Source organism: Camelus ferus, chromosome 8 (genome assembly GCF_009834535.1).
Source record: "Camelus ferus isolate YT-003-E chromosome 8, BCGSAC_Cfer_1.0, whole genome shotgun sequence".
Classification (NCBI taxonomy): domain Eukaryota; kingdom Metazoa; phylum Chordata; class Mammalia; order Artiodactyla; family Camelidae; genus Camelus; species Camelus ferus.
This window is the reverse complement of record NC_045703.1, coordinates 35,109,222-35,127,680: the sequence shown is the minus strand read 5'-3', so window position 1 is coordinate 35,127,680 and position 18,459 is coordinate 35,109,222. Positions and strand designations below refer to the sequence as shown.

The 18,459-nt window shown below is 38.0% G+C and overlaps 1 protein-coding gene across 1 annotated transcript in view; it reads right to left on the bottom strand.

The window, feature by feature from the left end:
• The window catches only part of NT5DC1 (5'-nucleotidase domain containing 1), a 111,082-nt gene that overhangs the window by 9,531 nt on the left and 83,092 nt on the right, over positions 1-18,459 (bottom strand). The window contains exons 7-9 of the mRNA XM_032484743.1: positions 7,490-7,664; positions 5,591-5,688; positions 249-367 (exon numbers count right to left, since the gene is read on the bottom strand). Of these exons, the coding sequence (XP_032340634.1) occupies positions 249-367; positions 5,591-5,688; positions 7,490-7,664 (392 nt within the window). The remainder of the gene's footprint in view (positions 1-248; positions 368-5,590; positions 5,689-7,489; positions 7,665-18,459) is intronic.

Below are 18,459 nucleotides of genomic sequence, written 5' to 3'. Positions count from 1 at the left end.
TCCAGCATATCCCCTAGGTCTGTGGCCTGCTTGGAATCTCTGCTTTTCTGTTACAGATAAAGACCCAGTGCACATCAAGAAAGGAAAGGCTTATTTAAGCAGAATTGGTAGAAGAGGAGATTGGTAGATAGAGGCAGACAATTCCCTCATAGATAACTATGCTGAATGCATGTAGATTTATGGTTTTAGTTCACAATGGTTTCTATCTGCAAGTGGCCATAAAGGACTCTACCTCAGTCAGAACATACCTTAGGTTCAGGTTTGCCAGTCATTTTCTTCAGAAGTTCATATAGGTGGACAGCGTTCCCTTGGGAGTACCAGCCAGGTTTATCCAGAGATGGCAGTGCCTCCTGCTCCTCGTCATTCTCTGAAAGTACAGTTTGACAATCATACATTTTTTAATCAAGGGACAGCACCCAGTTGGACAGAGCACACTGTGGCATGGCTGTAGGACAGGTACAAGACGGAACCGTATGGAGATGGGGGCTGGCATCCAGTGATCACCTATATATCATAAGCACTTCATGGATATAACATATATTTTTTTAAAAAATCCTTAGAGCAGTTTTAAGTTCACAGTAAAATTGAGGGGAAGGTACAGAGATGTCCCATACACCCTCTGCCCTCACAAAGGCAGAGCCTCCCCCATGACTGGTGATGAGTCCACATCACAACAATATGAGGTGAGTTTCTGCATGACTTCAGGTATTTTGAACAAAGAATTCTAAAAACACATTTACAGATAATTAAAAGCCCCATCACAGCAACCGGTAGCTTATGGTCAAGAAATACTTACGCCTATTTGGTTGACATTCCAGCAGCCATTTTTGAATTCTTCCGCACAGTCAAATGAAAACCCTACTATCTCTAAAGAGTAGGTCATAAACCAATTATGTATTAGCCTAACATGAAGAGTCTAAGAAGACTCACCACATTCCTGGAGAAACACAGTGAAAACCAATTATTTCGCATGTCTGTCTGTCTGTATTAGCACAGAATGTCTTACCATGTAAATAATGTGGGCTTGGTAGCAACTGGAAAATAAGTAATTTACGCAAATATTTTTTAAAGCAAATTCACATCTGATATGTAGAGACCCACTCTGCAGGAACAGTGAGAAGGGAATCTTTCCACTGCTTATTAAAAACAAATCTACAGAATTGTAAGTTTTCAAATATTGGGACTCAGTCATTAACAAAGAGGAGAAAACCCTTCTTTACGCAAAGACCAAAACAAAAAACTCACTTTACAGAAAGATGCACCCCCTCCTCCTCACCCCGCCATTCCAGCCCCTACACTGGGAGCTGCTCTGCAGGGTGCTGAGCCGTGCAGGGCAGGCCTGGGACGCTGCAGGACTCAGGAAACTCCTCATCCCAGCGCTGGAGAGCCAGCGAGGCCTGGGAAAGCATTGCAGCTGAAGTGGAAGCTGTACAATCAAAGGTGCAAACTCACGGAAGTTTCAAGCACAATCTGCACAAACCCAAATGCTTTCACACTTTTCATGGTCTATGGGAAACAGTTATATGAACCTGCATTTCCACATATAATATAAATTAACGAGCCCTGCAAGAAGTACAATGATGACACTGACTTGAAAAATTTTAATTAAGAAATACTAGAAGATAAGCTCAAGACGAAATAAAACAGAGGACAAAGGGGCTAGAGAGTGTGATTTGTTTCCTCAGTTTTAAGTGGGAATAATCACAGTACTTCCCTCAGCGAGTGACTGTATACGTGGGTTATTACAGAGGAAGCACATGATATGGGACAGTGTGCCATGCAGTGTTCAGGAAGTCTTGGCTGCTACCCCTTATTTACAGGTGTAGAAATGGATACCTGGGTAAGTTAAGAAATCTGCCCAGAGCTACTTCATTGTTACAGTCACCCCTCAAAAGACTTCAAATTGGAGCTAGAAGATGGGTTAAGACAACAATCAGTTAAAGCAAAATAGTAAATCAAACTAAAACGCTTTTGAAAACTATAATCTGCTTCTGGATACACCTGTGTTTTATAAATAACAAAGTACATCTTATCATTTTCCTACTGTAAGAGCATATGGACAAATAAAAAAAAACCCAGTACATTTCTAGTCAACATAATAGTTGAAAAATTAATATGGGGAAATGATACAGTCATTGAATGTACACTAAAATCAGAGAAACACTGGTGTAGAGAGAACAGGAAAAAAAAAAACTCATAGAAAAATAAAAGGCATTCATTTCAGCAAGGACAGAGTAATGGGCACATGTAGGGAGCAGTTAGAATAGAGATGAAAAGGTAATTTAGCAACCAGATTTGAAATTAGCCCTAGAATGCTATAGGGAGTGGGGAGCCAATGAGACTGTGTGTATGTGACTAGGTATACTGTAAGCCTAACAGTAATAAGCGAGTAATATAAACTATATTGAAAAATTAAAAGCAAGCAACAAACAGAAATCGGTGCCAAAGAAAAGTATTTGAGGGCAGTGGGCAAGAGAAGGAAACAGAGGTATAAAGTGAGGGCAGAGGGAGAAGTTAGAGCCTCATGGGGAAAAGTGATGAAGGCTTAAAGGGAAGGGAGGGGACAGCAGAGATGAAATAATTCTGAGGTAGATTAAAGAGGATTTTACGAAAAAACAAACTAAAAACAAACCAGAAAACCCCAGGGCTTGATGCACAGTATCCTGGATGTGAAAGGGTGAAGATAATGGAAGTTTCTGTACTTCAGTGCATGGTGCAGTAATGAAGATGAGGAATACAACTCGGCCAGCATGTTTGGTTGCTGTTTGCTTCCTAGGTGGAAGGAGAAGCCAGTTTGATTTCAGAATACTGAGTGGAGCTGTCTTGTGTACAAGACAAAACACGGTGTGAGGCTCTGGAAAAGACATCTGAGCTGGGGAAAGATTTGGGAGTCAGCGTATTGGTGACAGCTGAGACCAAAGACAGCAAGTTGGGTCATGATTCCCAAATTGGGGGGGCGCGAGGGAGGGGTAATTTGCAACACAAGACAAACATGGTCCCTCTCCCAAATTAATTTCCAATCTTGCAAGGTGGACAGACCCACTTACCTCCCTGCCCAGCCTTAGCTCTGGTGAGGAGCTGGGTCATGTAGTGAGCGAGATGGGGATCAGGAAAATAACAAATTTTGCATAGAAGAGGCTCCTGGCCCCACTTCTTATTCTCACCTAGGGTTTAAGCTGGAAGGAGCTCATTCTCCCACCCGCGGGGCACCATCCTCCCCTTTCGCGTCTCCATGACAACCTCTGACATCAGTCCTGTGCAAATGTGCTCAGGATGCTGCAGAGCGGCGGGCTCTGGGATTGGCTCGCTGCGCCTTCCATCCCCGCAACCTCCTCAGTCTTAATTTTACTTTTGACTTTAACCATTTAGAGCAGTGATGCGATTTACATGACACCGGACTGTCACATAGGAGCCGACTGACAGTGACTTGCATTGTATAATAACATTAACTGCCGAATGTTGAATGGTTTGCGGCTTACAAGGCTGAGAGATCAGTTAAGTACCGTGACAACCCAGACCTGATGTAATAGTGCACCCATCACGTAAAGGATAAGAGAGGGGCAGGAATGTGACAGGTGAAAGGGAGAGAAAAGCACTAATCATCCTAAGGATGACTGATTTTCCTAGCTTGGGCAAGATCTGTACTTGGAAAAGTTATAATGGAGTTACGGAATATGGGAAATTAAGGAGTTGTTATAGGTATGTCAAGTTCCATGAGATGCGGGGTCTGTGGGGCATCGAGATTTTAGAAGACAAAAATAAGCCTCTCTAAGTTAGGGAAAAGGGAAGCCAAGAAATAAGGGATTAGGAGTCATTAGTGTGTAGATGACAGTTAAAACCAGAGAATGGTGGAGAGCTGAGGACAGCAGAAGAAAGGAGGGATGGCCAATGCAGAAGGCTGGAGAACAACATTTAAAGAGAAAGATGATGGGAAATCAGCAGTGGAAACTGAGATGGAGCAGCTGGAGGCAGAAGAATCAGAATCAGCAGCAAAATAAATACTGTGACAGAACAGAATGAATTAGAGATTCTTTAATATGAACAGTATCCTCTTATTAATCAAAGTGCTGGCAATCTTTCTGCCTTGTAAATGGGAGTATACTATTTTGTGTTAGCTCCAAAAACTGTAGGATTCACTGTGTCTTACAGCGAAATATTTTAAATCAGAGGTCTAGAAAAACTAAAGCTGGAAAGAACTTTAGAGATCTTTTTCTAGTCTAATTCCTGCTAGGTGTGAAAAAGCTGAGATAAGCTTTTCCAAACATCTATAGAAAAGCATGAAACCCCATATATTTTGGGGTCCACAGGCATTTTATTCTAATCATTATAGACAGTGGTGATAGGACTTTGGGTCCTACTTCAGCCATCCAGACTTTTCATCTCTTAAAGATTTATAACATTTTCATACTATAAATTCAGTCAAGATAACTTTCAAGTCTTTTAATGAATATAATGTCTGAAAATATAATTTAGAGAATCATCATTATGTCAGTCCTCAAATCCAACTTGATACTGCAAAACCAAAAGAAAAAAAAATATACTGCACAGAAGTTGTAAGACAGGTACCTCTACGTGGTAACAGTTTTTTTTTTTTTTAATTTACCCTTTTATCTCCAGATAACTCTTCAATTAAAGAGAAATACTGCATAAATGTGGTAATTTGCCAGCATAAGTGAATGCATTTGTGCTCTCCAATGTGTTTAAAAATTCAGTGTATTTTTAATGTGCATTGTTTTCCATTACTGGTGTTTGTATGTGTGTGTCTGTACGAAATTTTAATAAAAATCTTTGTGAAACAGCTTAAGTACTATTATAGGTATTAAACAGATACAGATTTTCTGGGATCAAAATATGAAAACCCTGCAGATAAAAGTAAAAACAAACATTTCTTGAATACTTAGTTAATGTATTTAAATATAAGTTTGTGAAAAGGGGGGAAAAAACACTGAAATTTTTTTCTAGTTTAATGCAAAGTATTCTTATTTTAATTTTAATACCTGATTATTTCTTAACATCAAGGATTTATATAAGACATGAAACCAATAAATAAAAAACACCGTTATCTCTCCCTTTCTACTAGACCAGTGTGTCTTAACCTTCGCACTCCTGAGGTTTGGGGCCAGATAAGTCTTTGTTGGGGGTGGTGGGGGTGCTCTCCTGTGTGCTGTAGGCTGGTTAGCAGCATCTCTGGCTTCTACCCACTGGATGCCAGCAGCATCCCCCCTTCCAAGTTGTGACAACCAACTATGTCTCCAGACGCTGCCAGTTTTGTCCTGAGAAGCAAAACTGCCACAGCTGAAAACAACTCTACTAGACATTTCTCATCAACACATATGCATATTCTAGAATCTTCAGTTTAAAAAAAATATTACAGATCTTCCTCGTTTTACAATGGAATTACATCCTGCTAAACCCAGCTTAAGTTGAAAATGCATTTAATATGCTTAACCTACCGAACTTAGCCTAGCTTAGCTTACAAGTGCTCAGAATACTTACTTTGCACATAGCTGTCAGCCAGCAGACATTTACTGAGTAAGCAAATGAACAAATCTTAAATACGACAGGAAAGATACAAAACGTTTTAACTTACCGAGTGTCCGGAAAGGCCTCTGACTTGGTGAATGTGAGAAGAAACCAGGCTTCAATGCATTTGTAATCACAATGTCAAAAAGATCTTCAAAATCATTCCTAAAAAGCAATGATAGTTTATTTTAAGGAATTAGAAATGGTCCATATAAAACTGAACTTAATTTTTGCCGATTTGACCACACATCATTTCTTAACCTTTTGATTAACTTTTACATACTTTCTATACATTTTAAGGTGAGACTTACATTGGAAATAGAAGGTGGTCAAGCACTAATCATCCTGACAACACCCTAAAGTATAAACATAAGGGGGGAAAAGCACATTAACTCATTAACTCTAGGTGCTAAGCTGGCTTTCTCACTATGGCAATAGTTCAAGTAGGTAAATGCAATAGTTTCTAACATCTAAAATATTCACGCACTGTGTTCTCAAATTTGGGGCCTGAAATTTGTCTGGACTTATTAGCATCAAGAGTTATTAATAATTTTGTGTGTTACTTGGGTCCTACAGAAAGCTAGCATTATATCAACACTCACCTTTCAGAGAGTGTTCAAAACGTGAAGATACCTTATTTTGAAAATCAGGGTAGTCTTATGGTAATTTTAGATAACAGTAATAATTGTTTTCTAGTCTGTAGTTAATACTATATTAAGGATCATGGAGAACAGCAGAGGAAAGACAGTCCTCGTTTGTGATGGACTCACTATTGCACTGGGGAGAAAGCATTTACCCAACATTCCAGAATACTGTAACACAGGAAAACTGCACTACACAGGAATTAAGATATAAAGAAAACTTGTGGTTATCTATGCTAATGAAAAAGAAATTAAGACTCCCAAGTGTTTATTCTGAAGCATGGTCCCACTACCAGGACAGCAAACATCTCTATAAAAGGCACCTTCCAAGGTATTCAGGACTTCAACCTTAATTCACTTCAAGGATCCCAAACCTATATATTAATTAGAAAGGAGAAAACCTCAGACAGGTTGTAAATATACCACAGACCAATTTGAACCCACGTGTTTTGAGGAACATGAAAATCAGGAAGCTAAACAAGTTGGCCAGAGCTCAGTTTTGAGGCTAAAATTTGCTTCATAGTCACAGCAATTCAGGACAGTATCTACTAAAATTTGAGGAAACATTAAGGGAGATTAACATCCCATTTTAGACTCTAGCCCTGATTATGGATATTCCCTGGTATTGCCCATAAGAATTCCATAAATAAGTATCAACACTTACAGAAACTTACCAACTCTGCCTAATACTTTATCTGTAATGTGCTATTTAAACTTCGCCTCACACCTATGAGGTATTATTGTCCCATTTTTAAAGATGATGAGATTGAGGCTTAGAGCGGTTACAGAACCTACCCCATGTCTCAGAGTAAGTTGCAAGGCAGGGCTTGAGCCCACACCAGTCTTATTTTAAGTCTATGCATTTATATTGCCTCCATGTCCATGGATGTCCACCCCATCCCTGGCTGTGCTAAATGGTGAAGTACCAGGCTCCACACTGGGATGGCCGCTGAGAGGTTGTACTCCAGGTGTGTGTTAGGGAGTAAAATCTACAACCCAGTGTCCCTCAGTCATCCAAAGCTGAGACACCACATTCACAGAGGACTGCCTGAAGGCCATGCAGTCTATTCACCTTCCAGAAAACCTAAAGCCCAGACCACCAGCGGGTATGAGCACACTGGCTCCAGTAATACTGCTTTGCTAAAATGTGCTTGGGGTGCGTTGCTGTCAGGAGAAACAATGTTGAGGGCTGTTAGGAGAAACAACCACTAGTCACTCAGAATTGTTTAATATAATGATATGGTCATGGTCCAGCACTTTTAAAAAAGCACTGGTCTGATTTGTTATGTTTTATAAGACCTTGAAAGTGAAGACTCAGCACTTACCCAAGGATATATTCACAGAGGAGTCTACAGTAATCACTGTGAGAACTGGTAATTAACATAAGAATTTTCCCAGCGTTCTTTAGCTGTTGAAGCCACTTTTTAACAGATTCTGGACAAGTGCGTAAATATCTGCCTGGATCTCTTTTTATTTCTGGAAAATATATTCCACAATTTTCTGAAAAATAAAAATATGAAGGAGATTAAAGAAATTTTTTTTGACTCAGTGTACTCTCACATTTTTCTCTCTCAAAGCTATAGGTAAAATTAAAAGAATAAAAGGTAGGTTTGAACAATCTAGCAATGATACCATTACTGTTTCTTAAGACTACTTCTTGTTCTTTACTTAAAAACATGATGATTAAAAATGTGGGTTGAAAATACTTTTTGGTTATTTGACAAGGACTGATAAAGTGTTAAAAAAAAAAAACCAGATCATATGATAAACACAATACGATCAGCATTTTCAAACTAGAGAAAACCTTACTGCATTTGAAATGTCAATTAAAAATATTCTTTTAATCATTCAACAAATATTTGCTGGACACAGGTAACAAACAAATACACATTCAGATAATGCACCAGGAACACGTCTTTGGCATGAAGCAACCAAGAAGGGAGATGGGTTCCTCAGGGTCAGTGTTTTTTTAGACAGAACTGAGACTAGAAGCCCTGGTCTATTACAGCCCCTGGGAGGCGCTGTGATGTTAAGTGGTAAAACAAGCCAGAAAAGGCAGGACGGCAACGCAGCTGACCAGGAAAGCTGAAGAGCCTGAAGTCACTGAGCTGAACCTGCATGCTCTCTCTGTCTCTTTGGGTCTTTAGAGTCCAGGGGGTCAGCCTGAGCTCCAGGGCAGCTGGTGCCAACATCTCCAGAAATCCTGGTCACATGCACACACAGTGTTTGACATGGTTCCTTAACAGTTTTATGTACTTAAGGCAGACAACTGCAGATTTGGTCGAAATGCTACTAGATTCATAAAGCACTTTAGAGATAACTGTTCTTTGGGCTTGACAGTGCTAGTAGGCAAACAAAGGGAACTCGAAGTTCTTACTTTCCTTAACTGCTAGAGAAGGACACATGCATAAACAAAACAACAAGAGAAAGAGCTTGAACTGAGTGATAAACTCTGCAGTAGACACAGGCTAGACCTGTAATTCTGTACAGCGCCATGCACTTGAAATGAGTGAAATGAAAGTTGTACTTTAAGAATATCAGGACAGGAAAGAAGAGTCTCTGAGCAAAAAAAGAAAAAGAAAAAAAAAGAAAGAAAGAAAAACAGAAATACCTTAGCTGGCGAGTATTCTGATTTTGTTTGGTTTCATCCTCCTCTGTAGGGCTGGGTGCTCAGGGAGGGTGGCCTCTACCAGGCTAACCTAACACGGTAATTCCTTCCCAAGTCTTGGTCATGTAAAATAACCCAATTTAATAATAGTTTAAATAGTAAGGATATCTATTATTTGCAGCCTATAGTATCTGTATTCAGAAAACAATACTGTAATACTGTAAGAATTCATCATAACCAGACCAAAACAATTACTTAACAAAAGAAGGGATATTTTACAACATGAAGATAATATTCAGTCATCGGGAGACCATGAACAAAAACAAACTTCATGTTCTTCTCATATTCTGCCCCACAGAGAGCATGTGTGTAAACCTCTAGGACTTCTTAATATTCCAGAAGCTATGTAAATGTCATTAAAAAATTAAAATATATCTTCTGCTTTTCAGGGAAAAGAATGTACTAGTAGGCAAGGACTAATTGAATAAAGAGAAAATGATACAATTAAATGGTTAAAAATAGAATAGTTTGATGAATGAGTGACTATCAAAGTCCTGGCAGAAGCTGTGTCTCTTATGTAAGGTTATTTCAACCAGAAAAACAAAGCTTTTGCAGCAACAGTAGTATTACAGGATGGATAACAAAAGATTTATAGTATATAATGCTGAAAACATTTATCTAGTTAAGCATCTGTATTCAGAAACAAGGGCTAAGAAAAAGGCTATTTTTTCTGTAGCTTTAAGTGCTTGGTGCCATCTAGTGATCAAAATATAAATTACTGTTAAAAACATACTGTTCCATTTCCAAATGAACAAAAATAAAAAGCATATACATTTAAATACTGTATTTTAAAATTCTTGCTTAGATGAATACTAGTTGCCCTTAATAAGCGTAATCTAAGAGTGCAAACATCATAGTTTAGTTGGAGAAAATTACTCTTGAGGTAATAATGGGGGTGGTCTTTGTTTTATTCACAAGCCATAGTGAAATGAACAGACTAAAAAAGACAAGTCCTGTACAAACAGATACCCAATGGCAGATATGCGTTACTCTTACTATAAAAGATCATTAATTGTTGCAGGGGAAATATTTCCATCCACATAACCTCAAATCATTAAAGGAACAGGAGAAATCATTACACACATATACACTCATCTTTTTAAAAATTTATTTTTACTGATATAACTGACATATAACATTGTGTAAGTCCACGGTATACAACACACTAATGTGGGACGTTTACATAAGGCAGCATGATTACTATTACAGGGTTAGCTAACACCTCTATCATGTCCATATCACTTCTTTTCTTTTTTTTTTTTGTGGTGGGAACAATTAAGGTCTAGTCTCTTAGCGATTTTGAAGTTTATAATTTAGTATTGTTGTCTGTAATACTCATATTTTTATTGAAACAAATCAAGTTATTAAACCAAAGGAATTTATGTTAACTATACTACAATGGAATTAACAACTGCCGATTAAATTACTTGCCCAAAGTGACTGTAAACTCCTAAATGTAGGGAGTCTGCCTTTCTGCTGGGCGTGGAGCAGTCATTCAATGAATGGATACTTAAATTAGAGCGGGGGCAGACCCAGGAACATTTATGTTTATTTTAGGTCAAAGTAGTAATGTGATTTGTAACATATAACTTATCTGTGACAAAAACTATCATTCCTATCATATCAAAATCATGCTATCTAAAGTATCATCCTCTTTTCTTCACCCCTATTGAAAAAATAATCATGTTATATTTTTATATTGATAGATGAAAACTGACTAGACAGACAAGACAGGAAATTCAGACCTACAGTGGAAAGAATGGAATGGCCTTGTTTCTTCTCAACTTACAAAATAGCCTGTGTTTTCAATTAACCTCAAAGGAATTCTATTTCACTGCTATTTTATGTAACTCATTTTCCTGGCCTTTGCACCCCTCTTATATCCTCAAACGCTGGTATTTTCTGTGTCCAGATGGGATTGAAAGTAAAATTTTTAAAAAGCTAGTTCTAAAGAATAAAAGTTTAGCTCTACTATATTAAAATTCTGGTTAATATAGAGTCATGGAAGTAAGAGCCAAGTGTTACAACAGTCTGATACACACAGAAAACAGCCTGCGTTTATCAAACATAATTCAGGATTTAGGGACCTCTGGTGGCAAAAAAAGTAAGTACAACTTGATTATTAAAAATACCTTTTTAGTTTAATAGACAATTGTGCCACATCATGATTTCTATCATCACAGAATAAGTAAGCTTTTTGTTGTTGTTGTTGTTGTTGTTGTTGTTGTTGTTAGCTGCACCACTACTGTTTTGTGATTTGTGGCTAGAGTCCTCAAAGCTGTCGTGCAAGAGGGTTAGAGATGCCGGGATGCCAAGATGCACCATCAGCCTCCAGTTAAGGTCTGTTATTTCCACTGTAGAACATAATGTAGGAGAGACTGAAACATTTATAACTTTCACAAGTTATGGAAGAGTATGCTAGGGAACAGCTAAAATGTTGAACTATGAACTGTTGGAATGTACTTGTGTAATAGATGATATAATTAATTTTTAAAAATACACACATACTATATAATTTTTTTTTGCCAAGAGATATTGAAGTAGTTTTTGAAGGATAAGAGATAGACAGCAGATCATATATGTTCTAAATTTCTTTTATTTATAGAAGGCAAAAGATGAAATTTAACATTAAAAGACTTCTTCTTTATGGTTCCTATATGGTTTATTTCTATCTAGTTGTGAGTGAAGAACTCTAGAATATCTAGATTGAGTAAAGTGAAAATCTATATGCTAAATATCACACTTGGAAAATGACAACTAATAAGAATTGAGAAATGAAGTGTGAAATTACTGCAAAATATAATCTATAAAATTTACATTTTAACAGTACTTGACTTCTATCTCTGTATCTATTATCCTACCGCAAAGACTCTGGTTTAATTGGTCTGGGATGGGGTGATAACACGGATAGTTTTTCAAAGCTCCCCAAGAATTTCAATGTATAGCTAGGATTAAAAATCACTGCTCTAAGATATAAGAACTATCTGTATATCCTTCTTGTCTCACTGTATACCCCTGTCTCACTTGGCTCCCAGTGGGTAGGGATTTCTTAATTTTACAGTATCTTTACTACCTAACATCTAGCCTTGTACATAAGAGGCAATCAACACGCAGTAAGTGCTGCCGATGTGTGACGTCACACATGGGCATGAATACTGAATGAAGGACCTTGTCTGATAGAGAGAAGGCTTGTGCTGGAGATGAGAATGGAGAAAAGGGAAAAGGTATGAAAGCTGAAGATTCAAATGTAAGAGCACTGACAGCTAAGGGAGACTGGCTTGGTCTATGTGACCTGATAGGCGACCTAGCTTTCTCCTACGTGTGGCGGTAGTAAGTTATGATGCCTGGATCTGTGATTCTGCAAATGAGGGCAATAAGAATATCGTGGAGCATCTGTAACAAATATCAATTCCTGTGCCCCACCCTAGAGATCTCTGGTGGGAGTCTGGGGCTCCAGAGATTCACACAATGCAATACTGCTTCTCCAGTGATGTGGCATTGTATACTGTATAACTCCAAGGATACACAAATCCTTACTTTATTTTTTGCGTATGGTGCACTATTACATAGTATCATAGTTCAGGGCTTTGGGGGCTGATTAGAATTCAAGTAAGTCAGAGTTTGAAATTTGGACAAAATCAGATTTCTGCAGAGGAAAAAAATACCTATTGATATTCATTCTGTCTACTTACCTAGTCACAGCACCTAGAACTGGAAGGGGTTTTAGAAATCACTAACTTCAATGCTGTCCTATTAAAGATGTAGAGACTACAGATTTTGCTTGAAACTATAAAGTTAGTAATAAGCTTGAGAATGGAACAGGGTGCTCAAGAATCCTAGTCCCCTAAACCCTGGGTAAACTCGTATGTAATCTTAGCACTTACATGAGGATGTAACCTCATTGCTTAGATGCCTAAACCTTTGTGTTCTAAATCTAACTTATCTGGTGATCACTGTCTGTTAAAAGAAAAATAACATGTTCAGAAGAAGCAGAAGTCAAATGTTTTAAATGGTATACCTACTTTGCTCTGCAATTACTGAATAATGTACTTTTCCTCAGAATTTCTATAGAAGTTTTGTGTAATCACTGAGCTGTTACCTACACTAATTACCTGGGAACTGAGATCTTATATTGAGATAGGCAAAAAAAAAAAAAAAAAAAAAAACCCCAAAACAAAACAAAACAAACAACCCAAACATCTTATATTAAGGAGCAAACATATGGTCTCCCTTCCTGGAATGCACTATCCTCCCTTTGCTGCTTGGAAATGTTTGCAGCTTGTTACAAGGTTATGCTCTCTGTGGAGCCCTCCCCAGTGCCCTCACCCAGTCACATTGCCTCTGGACATCACTCATCACACTATATGATAATAAACACTTGTTAATAAGTGTGTCCATGTATTTTTCTTTCTCCTGAGACTGTGAGATCTTTTAAGAAAGGAAGCATCTCTCCATTCATATTTACACTCCTGATGTCAGGCAAAGCAGTGAAGGATTAATAATTGTAGAGGTAAGTATGTATAAGCAGAGCTACCAAACAAGATTTACCAGGTGACCTTAAAGACCAGAGGTTGGCAGACCACAGCCTGCAAGCTAAGAAAGGATTGCACATCTTAAAATGGTTATATAATATCTTCATAAAGCCTATAATCTTTATGATCTAGTCCTTCAAAAAGTTTGATTTCTGATATAAATATATGATTTCATAATTATAGGATAGCAACAATAAATCACACAGTTGTAACTCAGTTTTAGAAAGTGGCAAGAATAATTAATGAAATCATTTTTGAGACTTTGTCTAAAGGTTATGGAGTCTCTCAGCAGAATGAATATTAGAAAATTATTTGTTTTCAGGCTCATTTGATCTTCCTGCTAACAGAATGATAGCAGAGGCCACAGCAAGACACTGCGAGTCCAGGGCTGACAGCTAACAGCTGACAGCTGGTAATATTTTCCCTTGTTAAGGTCAGAGGAAGTAGAAAGATCCAAAAAATGCACATGATGACATGATGACATCAGGAGAAGGACCTGAAGAGCTTGTAGCTTGGGATGAATAAAGCCACTATTGCCTAAACACAGTCCAACATGTTAGCTGCACAAGAAACAGGAATGAATGTTTTCCTTGGTTCAGCAAATTCAAGATGCCTCCAGGTAAAACCTGGGGCCAGTTTTAGGGTCTAGCTTCAAAGAGATACACTGTCAGGTTTCGTTTCAAATGGTTTTTAAATGTACTTGCCAGGCACAAAACCATCTTGGAAGGTTTTGTTTTCACCAGAGGAACTGAGCTCACATATTATCCTGACTTGAAACCTCCCATCTCTTATAGAAGAAAGAAGCTGGAAAAAATGAGGACTAAAACGGGAGAGCTTGAGGCAAAGCAGGCTCAGAGCTGCGCCAATGCTTCTTCCTCTAAAAGAAAATTACAGCTGACTTCTGTAGCTTGGAGGCACACAGAGATCAGAAACAGTAACAGGAACAAAGGAGTCATAAGCTAGACATTAGGGTTCATTTACCATAAATGTCTTAAGGAAACCTGCCTCCCACTGAGGACTCTAACACTCAGTTATTTAACAATTCTTTAAAAAACAAAAAACCTGGAGTAGAAGTTCCACTGTATTTCTTCCAACCTGGGTTTTCTTCTGGAATACGTAGTTTAACAGAATGTCAAGACGGCATTTTAGCACGTACACACTACACTCAATTTGGTTCCCAAACGAACATAAATAACTAAAAAGATCCATTATGGGAACCCAGTCCTCATTCTACAATAATCCAACATGAGGCACAGAGTGGAGAAAGCCTGCGCACACAGCTGTCCCAGCCTCTGTATGGAATGGGCAGGGTCTCAGGCAGAAAGCGGCAGGACTGGCGGGAGGGATTCCCAGGTGAATGGTGCTGGGTACAGCTGGCTTCCAGAGAATATTCTATTCCAGACAGTGCTTTTAACCTTCTCGGTCTCTTTTTCCTTCTTTGGCCTCATTCCTTTCATCTCTTTCACTCTGCCTCCTTTCAATTTGACTAATACAATAAGTTTACACATTCTGGGTATTTTTCTGAACACACGTATAGTCATATTAAGATGACAATCATGTATTTTTAAAATACTTAAATATGAAAGACTTCTAAAACAAAAAATAAAAACTCTGCTGCGTTAACATGAAAAAAATTTTAAATGTTAAAAACTCAGATATATATGTGTGTGGTGTGTGTATAAAGATTTCAAAAGATTGATTTTTTTTTTTCCTATCCACTATCAATCTTAAGCCATTACCTCAAAATCAATTTCTTCTCTGCTTTTCTATATTCCACTCTGCTTTTAGGGGTCAGCTTAATTCCCACTTTTTCTAGTTTTCTCTCTCCTTTGAATATGCCAACTACTGCATTCTAGTTCACATACTCCAACTCTTGAGTTCATATATTGTTGTTCATATATTTTTCTATACAGTTTATTAATTGCAAAAGAGATTTTTATCTTCTACTTAAGCTCTAGAAATCAAATTTCTTTGTGCCATTATAATGATTAGCAATACAGTGATTAGATTCTGGGCATAGAACACATTCAATAAAAGTAATGTAATTAAACTTTCTCTTAAAGATATTAAACATACTTGCCTGAAATCCTGGTAAGTACATAGTATTATGCAGTTTAATGAAATAAACCATTTCAAAGGTGAATTTTACTTCGGTTCAATCTAAATGAGGCCTACTTATATATTTTAATTAAGTAGAATCTCGAGGCTAAAGTTCTTAGGAGCAGTAGTGCAAATCTGATGGTTGGTGTATATTGAGCATACATTTTCAGTCTTTTAGAATAAAGCACAGCAAACTTGCTATGAGCATAAAACAGTTCTGGTTATTAAGGACTAAGGCGGGGATGCTACAAGTTCCCAGGAGACCCGAACAATATTTCCATAAGCAAACTATTTATTATGAAAAATTATCTTCTGAGTTTCTTTTGACCTAAGAAAAATTTTGTTAAGAAAGCATATGACATAAGGGGTCAGACTACTTCTTTCCAAAAAGGAAAGGAGCTGTCAACATAAATCCAGAGAACCTGAAAGCCTGGAATTACTCAGTGACCAAGAAGGAAACATTCAAAATTCAATTTAAATGAGGCAAATATTTAACTCACAGTGTTTGGCAAATGTTAGCAATAAACACTAAATGAGCTATGTGTACTCAAGGAAGAAAACTGTGAATGAAGAGGAAATTGCACTGGACCTCATAGATGCCCAATAACATTTATCTGAAAACGATGACAAAGAAAATGTTTTCCCTTCCAGATAAGAACTCCATTTAAAACTTCAAAAGGAGTTTAATCTGAATGCCTCTTGCCAGCAAATTAAGTCATCACAGAGCAGAGTGGGAGGGAAGGGAGAAGAAAGGAATTCATGATTTGCAGGTGAAACTTCATTAAGCAACGGCTGTTGCCATTGATGTCAGGAGAGTGGCTATCCTATTCCTGCTGAAAAAAATCTTCAAAGACAGAGTAGTTCTATATGGAGCACACATACATATATAAGCACATTAAGTTTGCAGTCCTGGGTGATCCTAGGTGGCATGGATCCAAACTGGACAGTCCAGATTCAAGTCTCAGTTCTGTAATTCACTTGGGAAAAAGTCTTAGTCATTCAGACACTTTGTTGGCTTATTCGTGAAATGATGATGATAACAGAACCCACCCGATAAGATTACTGTGTGGACCGAACACAATAATATATGTGAAACACTTAGCACAGTGCTTAGCACATAGTAAACACTCTGTGTGAGCCACCCTGGCTTAAGCAGAGGCAGTTAATTAACCATGCAATTCAACAACAGTAGTAATACAAACAGCTGTCACTGTTTTAATAGTTTAATATTTTAATGTTTATCTGTGATACACTTTGAATTTATAAACCATAGTTCCCCCTTTCCCAGAATATAATCTCAGAATCCCATTCTTAGCTAAGTGGAAGCATCATGTCACTGGACTTTTGTCTAGCTGTGTAAATACCACTCAAACCTGATTTAAAGTGTCACTGAATTTTGTAGGAATCAAGTAACAGATTTGTGTCTGTAAAAGAAAATAGTCTTTTGTTTTCAGAATTAAAGAAATAAACCTCTTGCCAATAATAATTTTCTAAAGATTCAGACTCTGAAAGATAGAATCAAGGACATATGGGATCACTCTCTCCTCATTTCCCCCCAAGAGTGTGGTGAACTTAAAACTCAGTGACTGTTATTTTTTAGAGTTGATTTAAGATCTCACAACTTTAAACTTAAATGGGTCAAGATTTAGAAGGAACTCTGTCCTGCCAATATTTATATATCCCAGATACCTTAAGCACAGGAAAAAACGTTTCTCCAAAAATAATTTTTCTCTAAAAGAATGGCCAATATGCATAAGCAATGCTGAGAGCTAACCTAAGAGGAGTCTGCATCATAATGGAGGATTCCAACACTGTCTAGACCTGTGTTGCCTAATATAGCCATTAGTCACATGTGGCTATTTAAGGTGAAATTAACTAAAATTAAATAAAATGTAAACGTCAGTTCCTGCAGCACCCTAGTCACATTTCAAGTGCTTGACAGCAACATGTGGCTAGTGGCTGCCACACTGGACAGCACAGATATAGAACATTTCATTCCTGAGGACGTTCTATTGGTTAGTCCTCCTCTAGGTTAACTTCAGTCCATGAGTCCTAAAATTACCAGCCGTGGCTGCATAAAGCTACGGTGTGGCATTTGGATCAAAATAGCAGGCAAACATGATTCAGTCAGAAATAGAGCATTTTAAAAAGTAGAAGTAATAATTATAATCATGAAACCATGCCAAGGCTGCAGTGTGGGATCGCAGGGGAAACACTCTGCCTAGATTTAGTGGCTTGGGCTTTACACCTGCATTTCAGCTGTGTCCTTGTCCTCACCCGTCAGATGGCAGCCACAGGTTACCTTCCTGCTTCATGGGTGGGATGGACGACAAGACAAACCTAAATGACGGTGCTCTGCAGAGTGATAAGCACTTGTTTACTTTGTTATTTTTATGTTAAACAACACTTTTGATATCAGCAGTAAACCTGACTACAGCAAATATTGAGCTCACTGAGGTGCTAACCAAAAAGCATTATTGAGGTGATTTCATAAGCCACTGGTCTTATTAGGGAAACTTGACTGATCAATACTTCACTACTAAGAGATTACAGGACACTGCTATTTATACAATGAAGTGATTCTGAATTCAGTATTTATAGTGGACCATGTTCAAATACCCATCTTTACACAGTGCTACATGTGCAGAATGAATAAACAATATTGTTCACCAAAAAAAAAAAAAAAAGTAGAATAACTTCCAATTGTACGGTGAAGCATCATGGCCAAAGCCAGAAAGGTGAGAGTATCGTAGAGGAACTAGGCACCTACATTAAACGTTTCAATCCTGTGATAGTGTTCCTCCACGGTGCTACCATGCTGAAGGATCTCCCCATCTTCTATTCCTACTCTGCACACAGCCAGCTGCACTGCTTGTTGGGCAGGTCTGTGCTTCAACCCACAGCTGTAAAGGGGTGTTGCCATTGTACCGCCCCACTTTTTCCATTCCCCTCTTGACAAAACAGAAACCAAATGGAGACCTTCCAGACCTCAGTT